Here is a 13421-nt window from a genome sequence, read left to right on the forward strand (position 1 = left end):
ATCTAATTACAGTAACAGAATCCGATAAGAAATTTAAAGGAGATTGACTTGATGGATGAGAATTTCTATGTTTACTTGTAAGTGTTTACTTGGTCAAAATAGTGCTTATACAGCATATTTAAAGGAACATTCTTGTATTTGCACGGAAGATATATGGCTTGAATTTCATTACGGATTTTTGTCATAATTAGTTGAGATAAATTCAATGTTTGTGTGCCGGAACAACTACTTCTGGAGTAGTGTGTGGCATTTTCCAGTTGGATTATCTCATATCTTGGTTAAAAATTATCAAACAGCACATTATCTAATTGAATGTCCCAAATTTACCGGTTTGCTTCATTGCTTACCTATGTACACTGGTGGTGTGAAGGACGGCTCTCCTCTGTCCTGTTTGATTGTGGGGGCCTCATAATATGCAGGGGGGAGCCTGCCCAATTCCTTGCTGTTCACTCTCCATCTGTCTCCCATTTTACTGGAGGCTGCTGGAGGCGCCCGCTTGTTCTTGAGCCAACTAAGTTCCTTAAGTGACCAATTAACTGCCACTTCAGTGCCTCATCCAGCCTTGCCACTGTTTTGAATGGTGCACATAAATAGTTGACAGAAACCAGCAGCTGCCGCCATGTTTTGTCTTGGTTTGGGGTCTAGGTTGGGCTTCCTCCAGGTTTGCCTGTGACCCTAAGAATGTGACCATAGACTGCTGTAGCATTCTTTTATGTTTGTAGATCTCTATACATCTCAGTAGTCTACACAAGGTTGTCCTTCTGCTTCCCACTAGATCTCAGTCATGTGACATTGCATCATAATTACATCAGTAATTACATCTGTATCAGGTGCACCCAATGTTAACCCTTTATCCCACAGTCACTATTTTACCTATCTATTTTGAGGGGAGGCCTAGTACAGGGTGAGCTGTTGTCAGGCAAGAAGGGGGTTTGGTGGCTCTTTTGTCAATCACAGATATTCCACCACCTCCTCCCCCCGGGCCACTCAAACCCACCCACCTTGCTGGGACCTGCCAGTGAGGTCCCACCGATACTCCAAACCTACCTTCAGTCTGGTTTCCACAACTTATTTTCAGGATTCTAGCTGATTCCAGTGGTGGCAATAGGATGATCTTGGAGCTGCTGGGACGACACCGCTGCTGGCCAAGCAAATTAGTCGGTAGCTCTCTAAGGTGAGTTTTCCTCCCTCGATATAAGACTGTCAAGTGTAAAATGGCTGTGCGACAGCTGGCTTTTTCATGGACAGTCTACCAACCATAAAATCCAGCCCCGCGTATCTAGTTACCAGTATTTTATTAGCTGTGAAATCTCCTCACAAATGGGGTTGGGCAAACCTACATGCATTTGAGTGTGTATATTATACTGAGAGAATCATAACGTATTCATTTTATTTATGCTGTGGCTGACCTTGAGAGGTGCTTGTACATCTGCGACATTCTTCAATGCTAAGTGCCTTTAGAAGAGTAGCTAAAAATACTTTACTCGAAAACGATGAATTCCAGATTGCATTCAGGAAGCTGGCACATGGAACCTTGGGGAAATATTTTGTTTTCTAAGCCATTACCTGGATCTGTGGGACAACTTATGCTGTGAAATAGGTTGCAGTGAATTCCCTCCCTTCAAAAGCTGGGCAACAATTGTGTTAGCCTTGACCTAGTCTAGTAGGACTCACATCATTGAATTTGGAAGTTTTGATTTGATTTATTATTGTCACATGTATTAGTATACAGTGAAAAGTATTGTTTCTTGCATGCTGTACAAACAATGCATACCGTACATAGGGAAGGAAGGAGAGACTGCAGAATATAATGTTACAGTTATAGCAAGGTGTAGAGAAAAGATCAACTTAATACGAGGTAGGTCCATTCAAAAGTCTGATGGCAGTAGGGAAGAAGCTGTTCTTGAGTCGGTTGGTACGTGACCTCAAACTTTGGTATCTTTTTCTTGACGGAAGAAGGTGGAAGAGAGTATGTCCGGGGTGCATGTGATCCTTAATTATGCCTGCTGCCTTTCTGAGGCAGCGGGAATTATAGATAGAGTTAATGGATGGGAGGCTGGTTTCCGTGATGGACTGGGCTACATTCACGACCTTTTGTAGTTTCCTGCGGTCTTGGGCAGAGCAGGCTCCATACCAAGCTGGGATACAACCAGAAAGAATGCTTTCTATGGTGCACCTGTAGAAGTTGGTGAGGGTCATAGCTGACATGCCAAATTTCCTTAGTCTTCTGAGAAAGTAGAGTCGTTGGTGGGCTTTTTTAACTATAGTGTCGGCATGGGGGGACCAAGACAGGCTGTTGGTGATCTGTACACCTAAAAACTTGAAGCTCTTGACCCTTTCTAGTTCATTCCCATTGATGTAGACAGGGGCATGTTCTCCACTACGCTTCCTGAAGTCAATGACAATCTCCTTCGTTTTGTTGACATTGAGGGAGAGATTATTGTCGTCGCACCAGTTCACCAGATTCTCTATCTCATTCCTGTACTCTGTCTCATCATTGTTTGAAATCCGACCCAGTACGGTGGTGTCATCATCAAATTTGAAAATCGAGTTGGAGGGGAATTTGGCCACACAGTTATAGGTGTATAAGGAGTACAGTAGGGGGTGAGGATACAGCCGTGTGGGGCACCGGTGTTGAGGATGATTGTGGAGGAGGTGTTGTTGCCTATCTTTACTGATTGTGGCCTGTGGGTTAGAAAGTTCAGGATCCAGTCGCAGAGGGAGGAGCCGAGGCCAAGGCCACGGAGTTTGGAGATGAGTTTTGTAGGAATGATGGTGTTGAAGGCTGAGCTGTAGTCGATAAATAGGAGTCTGAAATAGGTGTCTTTGTTATCTAGGTGTTCCACGGTAGAGTGCAGGGCCATGGAGATGGTGTCTGCTGTGGGCCTGTTGCAGCAGTAGGCGAACTGTAGTGGATCAAGGAAATCTGGGAGGTTGGAGTTGATTCGTGCCATGACTAACCTTTCGAAGCACTTCATGATGATGGATGTCAGAGCCACTGGACGATAGTCATTAAAGCATGCTGTTTGATTTTCTTTTTGGTACAGGGATGATGGTCGTCTTTTTGAAGCAGATAGGGACCTCAGATTGTTGTAAAGAGAGGTTGAAGATGTCTGAGAATACCTCCGCCAGCTGATCCGCGCGCAAGACCTGAGTGCTCGTCTGTGTACCCCATCCGGGCCAGTGGTTTTCTGTGGGTTGACCTTCGAGAAGGCTGCTCTGACGTCTGCAGTGGTGATCTCAGATACAAGTTCATCCGCGGCTTCTGAGATGAAGAGCTCGCTCTCGCTGACCTCTTGCTCAAAGCGGGCATAGAATGCGTTGAGCTCATCAGGGAGAGGTGCGTTGGAGCCAACGATTTTACATGCCTTCATCTTGTCGCCCGTTATGTCTTGCAGACCTTGCCATAGACGGCGGGGATCCGTGTGGCTAGCCTGGGACTCGAGCTTGGTCCAGTACTGTCTTTTGGCATCTTTGATGGATTTCTTTAGATCATATCTGGCTTTCTTGTAGAGGTCAGGGTCGTCTGACTTGAATGCCTCAGACCTAGACTTCAGCAAGCAGTGGACATTCCTGTTCATCCAGGGTTTCCGGTTGGGAAACACGTGGATTTGCTTCTTTGGCACACAGTCTTCTACACACTTACTAATGAAGTCAGTTACTGTAGTGGCGCACTCGTTCTGGCTGGTGGCAGAGTTTTTAAATACTGACCAGTCCACTGACTCTAAGCAGTCCCGTAGGAGATCATCCGATTCCTCAGACCAACAATTTGTGTGATCACAACCAAGAAGTTGTGATTTCAAGTCTCACTCCAAAATATTGAGCACACAATCTAGGCTGACACATTAGTGCAGTTCTGTAGGTGTGCTGCACATTTCTACCATCTTTTGGATGAGACATTCACCTGAGGCCCCAAGTGCCCAGTAAGAGAGCCAATGGCACTACTGGAAAATGGGCCGAGCTTTCTCGGTACCCTGGATCAATATTTAGCCTTCAACCAATGTAACCAGAACAGATTATCTGGTCAATATCATGTCATTGCTGTGTGCAAATTGGCTGCTGTGTTTTCCTACATTACAACAGTGACTGCACTTCAGAATTACTTCAGTGGCTGTTAGGTACTTTGGGACCTCCTTGATTTGTGAAATTCTCGATAAATACATAGGGACGTTATTTTGGTGCTATGTTTAAATGCTCCTGTATCCTGGAATCGGCACTGTGGTCAGAGCAACGGTGAATGTTCCATCCTGACGAGGAATTTCCATCAGAAAGCATTCCTTAAAATTTCTATGCTTTTATTTTTCCCTGCAGTAAAGTCATGTGGAAGTTATATCTGTGCAAACTCTTCTGACAAAATCCGTTTCAGAATACTTTTCCATAGCGTGGTTCCACCGTTACAACTGCATAGTCAAAAAGCAATTTGGGAGCGCAAGTTAGTGTTATGCTTATCTTTTTATTCAAAGAGAGGCCACATCTGGAATATTGTGGGCAGATTTGGTCTCCTTATCTGAGGAAAGATGTTCTTCATCTCGAGGGAGTGCATTGAAGGATTAGCAGACTTATTCCTGGGATGGCGGGACTGACGTGTGAGGAGAAATTGAATCGGTTGGGATTGTATTCGCTGGAGTTCAGAAGAATGAGAGGGGACCTCATAGAAACCTACAAAATTCTAACAGGACTAGACAGGTTAGAGGCAGGAAGGATGTCCCTGATGGTGGGTGTCTCCAGAACCAGGGGTCACAGTCTGAGGATACGGGGAAGCCCATTTTGGAGAATGAGGAGAAATTTCTTCACCCAGAGAGTGGTCGGTCTGTGGAATTCATTACCAGAGGAAATAGTTGAGGCCAAATTGAGGCCAAAACAGTGAATGTTTTTAAGAAGCAGTTAGATATAGCACTTAGGGCAAAGGAGATCAAAGGGTATGGGGGGAAAGCGGACTTAGCCTGTTGAGTTGGATGATCAGCCATGATCATTGTGAATGGTGGAGCAGGCTCGAAGGGCAGAATGGCCTCCTCCTGCTCCTGTTTTCTATGTGTCTAAATTACATCTTAATCAATTACATTAAAACTTACATCTTGGAAAATAACACGATGAGAAATTTTGGGTGACAGAGACTGGGAGGTTGTCCAGATCCTGGCCAATTAATTGACTATTCTGTAACAGGCAAGGAGGCTTGGAATAAAGCACTTTGCAAAGTAAATATCATGTTAATTGGCTAAATTGCCCACACCGTTATATAGGCCCCGGTGCTGGCAGACCTGGAGGCTGAGAGGAGTTTTATTACGCATTATGAGACTTTACAAACATCGGCAACGTTTGGCCACTAGTTATAATTAGGTTTCAATAAAAGGTTGACGCATTACCAATGTACACAATCCAATACTCTGAGTTGGTTTAAAAAAACACTTCTTTCTGTAGGTACATTGCATATTAAGCTAATAAATTATTGTATTTGAAGTTGCCATGCATTGTGTCCTAGTAAAATGGTAAAGCCATGACCCAATCTTCAAAATATCATGCCTCCAAAGTTAACCGGTTGGAGATGAAGAAACGTTATGCATTCCATTTGCACAAGTGATTATTGAAATTATTTGGAATCCTTTGATAGAATATTTGTTATGATGACAAGCTCAATCAAAGCCCTTAGTTGAATAGAACAATTAACCACTGGATGTTTGACATCACTTGTGTTAAGATCACTACAAACTGGCTGTTAAGATGGGTCCAACACAATCTTTGCATTTACCATAAACTCCTGTCCTCAAGTTTGATAAAGTAAAGGGATACTTCAACTACCATCTTCAGCAGCTTCTTCAATTACAGCGATCAGTCTAAACAATGGAGGGAAACATAGTGAGATAAGGTTATTCAAGCAGAATGACCTGCAGCAGCAGGTTGCATATCAAAAAAAAAAGTCTAAAACTGGTTGATAACGCCAGTGTGTGCAGCTTTCTACGTTTTCCCTCAGTGTACTCCCACTGGCATCTGTAAATTGTTGCTATCTTCCCAGACTATTGCATTATCTTTCACAAGCTGGATGCTGCCTCTGTTAACTCTCCTACACAAGTACAGTGGATACCTATGCTAGGCAGATACTGAGCCTTTTCTTTTGAGAATGACGTACTCTGTGAAGATGATTTATTACATTTTTCGGCTTCTCACCAAACATTTTCCTAAAATGCTTGGGTAGAATCTGAAGGAAAACTCCCACCCTCCCTGATTTGCGCACTTGCCCAAATTTCATTTGGTCACTGTACATTGGACAAACATAGTAAATTAAAGTTAAATTCATTCCGGAATTTCTTTAACGCTTCAGTTATGTGTCTTTCCCTGGAAAATGGTGCGATGTGGTGGAAGAATCCTCAAGGGGATTCACAGTTGGACAGGCTGTGTTTCCGTGATTGCTTCTTCGGTAACTGTTACGGAGTGTTATTATTATGCATCTTCTGATTTAAATCCATTGCTGATGCCATCAGTAAGTGCTGTGGCGTCATTAATTGTTGTTACCTGAGGTTATTCATATCTAACTCTAATTCTATTCTGTCATTGTTATTTTCGATTTTTAGCTAGCTGCTCCTGCTTTTGAGTCCATACTGTATTTTAAACTTTGTTATTTTTATATATTAAAGAAGGTTAACTTTATTCATTGACAATGTGCTTCGAGGACCTTTTTGTGGTCAGGTTACCACAGTGACCATGACACATTGATTTAGCAAAATGTCCGGGCGGCATGTGGCACAGTGGTTAGCACTGCTGCCTACGGCGCTGAGGACCCAGGTTCGAATCTCGTTCCCGGGTCACTGTCCATGTGGAGTTTGCACATTCTCCTTGTGTCTGGGTGGGTTTCACCCCCACAACTCAAAGATGTGCAGGTTAGGTGGAATGGTGTTGCTAAAGTGACCCTTAATTGGAAGAAAAATAATTGGGTACTCAAAATTTATTTTTAAAAATGATTTAGCAAAATGTTACCCTGTGAAATCACATTGTCAAGTACCTCCTCTCCCAGGGAAGGTGTCGATAAGACAAACCAAGATTCTCTACTTCGATTTACGCTAAGTTGAAATGGGATGGCCTCTGTAAATTCCAGGAGGAGTCAGCCCACCCAAATTGTCATCCAAATAAAGCAAACAGTCCAGGATGTATATATCACTAATCCGTGTCCCCCACAACTTCTTGCTTAGAATTACAGTTTTAGTTTTTACGAGACGACCTTCGAGAACCAATACGTGACACCACAGACTTTCCAAATGTCTTTTGAGAGTTTGTTTTGTTTGATTACTCCTGACTTTATTTCTCGAATTTAATTGGTCGCTTTTGTTATTTTTCTTTTGATTAAACATTACGTCATAGCAAAATAAAAAGGATTTGTCAGCGATAAGAGCTTACTGTGAAGCGAGCAATCAAAAATGGTATGCTTTCATCAGTGTACTTATCTTTAGTTGCTCAACTGTGTCGTTGTAAGATCTATCCTATAGCTCCAGTCCCTGCTCCTCTAAGCACATTTCTCTGAAGCTCTGCCTGAAATTTGGTTTAAATTAATTTTTTTATAAATTTTGAATTCTGTCATCTGCTCCTACTTCCCTGGTTTACTTTGATCAGGGCTTAATCAGGATTTACCTTGTTAATTTATTTAATGTTTCATGATGTAGAAACTGGACCAAATTGTGCCTGCCTGAGAGGCGCATAAATGCTGAGACAACAAAGTTGGGGACAAATGTCCTGCATTCCAAGTCTGCCTGAAAAACATCCAACGTGGAATTGGGTCAGGTCTTTTTACAGCCACCCGTGACGACCATAGAACATACAGTGCAGGAGGAGGCCATTCGGCCCATCGAGTCTGCACCAACCCACTTAAGCCCCCACCTCCACCCTATTCTCGTAACCCAATAACCCCTCCTCACCTTTCTGGATACTAAGGGCAATGGCCACTCCACCTAACCTGCACATCTTTGGACTGTGGGAGGAAACCGGAGCACCCGGAGGAAACCCACGCAGACACGAGGAGAATGTGCAGACTCCGCACAGTGACCCAGCGGGGAATCGAACCTGGGACCCTGGCGCTGTGAAGCCACCCGTGACTTGTGCTACCGTGTTGCCCATAAAAGATACATCAAGTCCCTTGTAAATAAAATGAGTGATCCGATGCCTGTTTAAAGCCGTTTTGAACAGCAACAACTTTAGTATTATTCAATGCCCACCACAACCACCAAACAAAAGCAGTTTTTGTTAAAGCTGGTTCCAACAAGCTTTTTCGAGAATAGGTGTGCCCAACTCCACATCTCTATTGTGTGGTACGGGTTTAGATGGGGTTTGGGGGCTGCCGAGTCTCCCTAAAGTATGCTGTTCGAGTTCATAGTCTTTTTAACCAGGACTATTTGTTTACAGCAAATATTTGCACATTTGGACCTCCACGCAAGTAAAGAGCTTCCGCTCTTTTCAAGGTCTCTCTTATTTCTCAGTCATGTGATCTGACATCATTATAACATTAGCATCATGTATGCTTCTGATGTTAACCCTTTACTCTACACCCACGAGCTCCACAGTGACCACCTCCAACTACATGCTGCATCCTTCCTCTCAATACTTACTTGCCAGCAGCCCAATGTTCTCTCCGTTCAAATACCCGAGCTGCCAGTTAAAGGCTCATGTATCAAAATGTCGATCAAACCTAACTTTGGCCTGGCATCGGGTTTCAAGTCCAGGTCATCCTGTGCAATGCCATATTTTATTAAATTTTTTCATGTTTTTCAGTCTCTTTTTTAATAAATTTAGAGTACCCAATTCATTTTTTCCAATTACGGGGCAATTTAATGTGGCCAATCCACCTACCCTACACATCTTTGGGTTGTGGGGGCGAAACCCAAGCAAACATGGGGAGAATGTAGTGATGTCTCTTTTAAGGCCTCCTGACTGCTCACTGAAAGTATCCAGTCTAATGAGGCTCATCATTGCTTTGACCATTTTCAGTCACCACTCCACATCTCTTTCCCCAAACTCAGTTATTTCCCCTTTTACCTATCACTTCCACCTCTCTCAGTAAAGTGTGTTCATGCAATGTTAATGCATGATGGCACAGTGGTTAGCACTGCTGCTTCACAGCACCAGGGACCCAGGTTAAATTTCGGCCTTGGAAGACCATCTGTGTGGAGATTGCACGTTCTCTCCATGTCTGGGTGGGTTTCCTCCAGGTACTCCAGTTTCCTCCCACGGTCCAGAGATGTGCAGGTTAGGTGGGGTTGTGGCGTTGGGGCGGTGGGGTAGGCCTAGGTTAGGTGCTCTTTCAGAGGGTCGATGGGCCGAATGGCTTCCTTATGCACTGTAGCGATTTTATCATAATTCAGAATGAAATTATGGAGCAATGATGTAAGCAAAAGCTGAATGAATTAGATAATTATGGAACTATTATAACAAAGTCTAAATTGGAGAGACGGCATGGTGTTTACATTGGCAAGACAGTGAACAATAGGAAAATAAATGTTTTATGAATGTGTATGAACATGTAGTTTATCAGAAATTTAATGCCATGCTTCTGAGGATAGAAATTCCTGATAATGCAAGCCAAGAAAACTGTTTACTTTTAACATTGGATTTGTTGAAATGTTACAATATAAGAAAGAAAAAACAGGAATTGTGTTCTGTTATAAAACACACTGACGTACAGTATATCGAAAGAAATAGAGAATGGTTTGGTGTTTTGACATAATGTGATAAAAAATGGGCAATGCCATAAAGTGACTTGATAATAATTGAACATTATATCAACAAAATAAACGGCATAATGTGTACAAGAGCTTTATAGTGTCACTATCTTGGTATATTGCAGCTGTAAATCTGATTTTCCTCCATTCTCTACAGGTCCTACTCATCATAAGTGGGAATCTCAGCTTCTTGAACTGGTTGACTATTGTTCCAAATATTGCCTGCTTTGACGACTCCAATCTGGCCTTTCTCTTTGGCTCACGACAAGGGGGGGTCAAAGATCAAGTATCCAAGATTCAAGCTAAGGAGGCACTGGGTCAGAAACCACCTACTCATTATGGTATGTGATCTTGATTAACGGCCTAACCACTTTTTTTGACAAATGCCTTTTCCATGAACTTTACTTTTATTCCTTAACTCATTCACGACAAAGTTTTCATTCCTTCCCGCAGTCAGTCTTGATCTCAAAATGTCAACTGATGCTGGCATCACTTCCATTAGGTAGAACATGCGTATAGACTTCAGTCAATAGTGCTGAGTAAATCAATTGAAGAATAATTTAAAGAGGAGATTGAATCTGAATTCGAAATCAAATGTGAATTAGTTTGACTAGTTTGGATCACTTGCCTGATGAATCACTTTTACCTAAAGTAAAACACAGAGACAGGTCATTCAGCCCAAATGGTCAATACCAGAGTTTCCCTACCTGAATCTTTTGACATCATCTTTGCTTTCATGTGCATTCAATGTTCTCAATTACAATTTGACATCAATAGCTCTCATTTACAATGAATTTGATATCAAATTTGGTGGTGCTCTTAAAACCATCCCACTGTGCTCAAAGCTATCCCGGAGCACTCAAACATATCCCACCTCGCTCCCAACCCGGCCTCATTCTGCTCCAACTCCGGCCTCACTTTGCTCCGACTCCGGCCTCACTCCGGTCCAACTCCGGCCTCGCTCCTGTCCGACTCCGGCCTCGCTCCGGCCCGACCCCAGCCTCGCTCCGGTCCGACCCCGTCCTCGCTCTGGTCCAACCCCGTCCTCACTCTGGTCCGACCCCAGGCTCGCACCAGTCTGACCCCAGCTTCGCTTATTTCCTGCCTCCACAGTCCACCCTACTCCCACACCCATTTCAAATCTCCACAGGGCCGCCCCAAAAAACGCCATTTTCGGCTTCCAACTTGGCCTGTAACAAAGATCATCAGTTAGTGAGAGGGGGGGAGGAGGGAAGACGAGAGAAGAGGAGGAAAAGGGAAAGAAGAGGTGAGCGGGTGAAGTAGGGAGAAAGAAGGGGGAGGCGACGTAGGTTGAAAGAAGGGGGAAAAGCAAGGGAAATATTCAGGAGGGGGAGAAAGGAAGACAATAGAGAGCTTTGGAGAGGGTATTAAGAGGGGTTGTAGGAGGGGAATAAGGGGTGTGGTGAGAGTCAGGTAAGAGAGAGGGGTGAGAGAGAAACAGTGGGTGGGGAATGGGGGGAGTGGGGTGAGCAATGTGACCCTACCCACTGCGTACATAATCAGCTGGGACCTAGGATAGACACATTTGACATCACAAGTGTGGTTCTGTGTGAAAATGACGGCTAACTGGTTATTTCTGAAAGATAATGAAATAGAACGATAGCCAGATAATTGCTTGTGAGAACACATGATATATAAAGAATATCAGGAAAGACTGATCAGTCTTTTCTCAAGAAAGCGAAAGCTGAGGTAAGACCTAAAACTATGTATTTGAAACTCGGAAGGAGTTTGATAGAGTAGACATAGAGAATGTAAGGGAGTCCAAACCTGGGGGTCAAAAGGCAAGACAGAAAGGATTAGAAGATTTTGCTGATAGAGTTAGTTGAAGTAGGAGAAGGGCCATTTGAAGCATCCCCCACCTGAAATGTTTCATATTATTTGCTTTCAACAGCTTTCATTGACATCAACTGCACTCAATTGCAATCATTTTGCCATATCACATCATTTATTCTCAAATGCTATCATTTTATAATCGAATAATAATCTTTATTATTGTCACAAGTAGGCTTATATTAACACTGCAATGAAGTTACTCTGAAAATCCCCTAAGCGTCCCACTCCGGCACCTGTTCGGGTACACTGACGGAGAATTCAGAATGTCCAATTCACCTAACAATATGTCTTTTGGGACTTGTGGGAGGAAACTTGTAGGGGGGGCAGCACGGATGCATTGTGGATAGCACAATTGCGTCACAGCTCCAGGGTCCCAGGTTCGATTCCGGCTTGGTTCACTGTCTGTGCGGAGTCTGCACATCCTCCCCGTGTGTGCGTGGGTTTCCTCCGGGTGCTCCGGTTTCCTCCCACAGTCCAAAGATGTGCAGGTTAGGTGGATTGGCCATGATAAATTGCCCTTAGTGTCCAAAATTGTCCTTAGTGTTGGGTGGGGTTACTAGGTTATGGGGATAGGGTGGAGGTGCTGACCTTGGGTAGAGTGCACTTTCCAAGAGCCGGTGCAGACTCGATGGGCCGAATGGCCTCCTTCTGCACTGTAAATTCTATGAAAAAAAAAAATTCTATGAAACCGGAGCACCGGAGGAAACGCATGCAAACACTGCGAGAATGTGCAGACTCCTCACAGACAGTGACCCAAGTCGGGAATCGAACCTGGGACCCTGGCGCTGTGAAGCAATGGTGCTAATCACCATGCTACCGTGCCGCCCCCACTGTGCTACCAATTATTATTATTGGAATTTGAATTATTATTCAAATGTTCCTCCGTTTTCTCTGCTTCCTACAAAGTCAACCCATACCATATCCTACATACCCACTCACCTGGGTTGTTTGCAGTTAAAACAAGTCACTGTGTGGAAACAGCTTGAGAACTGTTGGTTAGTCAGATTTCACCAATACAACTGAGGTAATCCATGAATTGCATTTTTAATTTATAACTTCAGTGAAGAGAGAATACAATGCAAACGTTGTCGTCTTCAGCTACCCGCAAATTCGTGAAGCGTTCCATATTTTCTTTGCAGGGCTGGTTTAGCTCAGTGGGCTAGACAGCTCGTTTGTGATGAAGAACAAGGCCAGCAGCGCGAGTTCAATTCCTGTACCAGTTGAGAATTCTGAATTCTCCCTCTGTGTACCCGGACAGGCGCCGGAATGTGGCGACTAGGGGCTTTTCACAGTACCTTCATTGCAGTGTTAATGTAAGCCTACTTGTGACAATAAAAGATTATTATAACCCTTTACCTACTTGATGTATAGAACACAAAAACAAGGAATAGTTGAGAGGCATTAATAGTGTTTAGATATATAGCTCTAAATTATGACCTTTCTCCTCACCTATGTGAAAGTGTTCAGCCCTTCTGAGATAAAAGTGAAAGTTACAGAGTCCCCAAAGACCACAGGCTGCTTTCCCCTTTGAGGGGGAGAGCTGACTGGTGGTGATTTAATGTGAGGGCCACCACACCAAGGCCGGAACTTCATGAATAACCTCAGCCGGTACGGGAATTGAACCCGCGCTGTTGGCCTCGCTCTGCATCACGAACCAGCCATTCAGCCAACTGAGCTAACCGACTCCCTTTCCGAGATATAGTTACCATGGGCATGAAGTATATTACAGTAGCTCAACCATTCTTCATGTCAGAGGGGAGGTAGCAGGTTGCTGGTTATGCACATACACAGACTCTTGCATGGCCTTTCTCTGCCCTCTCTCACTTTCACTTGCGTGCACTTGGATTTTACAGGATAGTGAACATTCCA

At 43.8% G+C, this 13421-nt stretch overlaps 1 protein-coding gene across 2 annotated transcripts in view; it reads left to right on the top strand.

Moving 5' to 3' along the window:
- Positions 1-13421, top strand: part of LOC140394126 (lipase maturation factor 1-like) — a 579371-nt gene that overhangs the window by 432310 nt on the left and 133640 nt on the right. For both annotated transcript variants that reach the window (XM_072481000.1, XM_072481001.1), the window contains exon 4: positions 9856-10039. In XM_072481000.1, coding sequence (XP_072337101.1) covers positions 9856-10039 — 184 coding nt within the window. The remainder of the gene's footprint in view (positions 1-9855; positions 10040-13421) is intronic.

This window comes from Scyliorhinus torazame, chromosome 17 (genome assembly GCF_047496885.1).
Source record: "Scyliorhinus torazame isolate Kashiwa2021f chromosome 17, sScyTor2.1, whole genome shotgun sequence".
Lineage (NCBI taxonomy): Eukaryota > Metazoa > Chordata > Chondrichthyes > Carcharhiniformes > Scyliorhinidae > Scyliorhinus > Scyliorhinus torazame.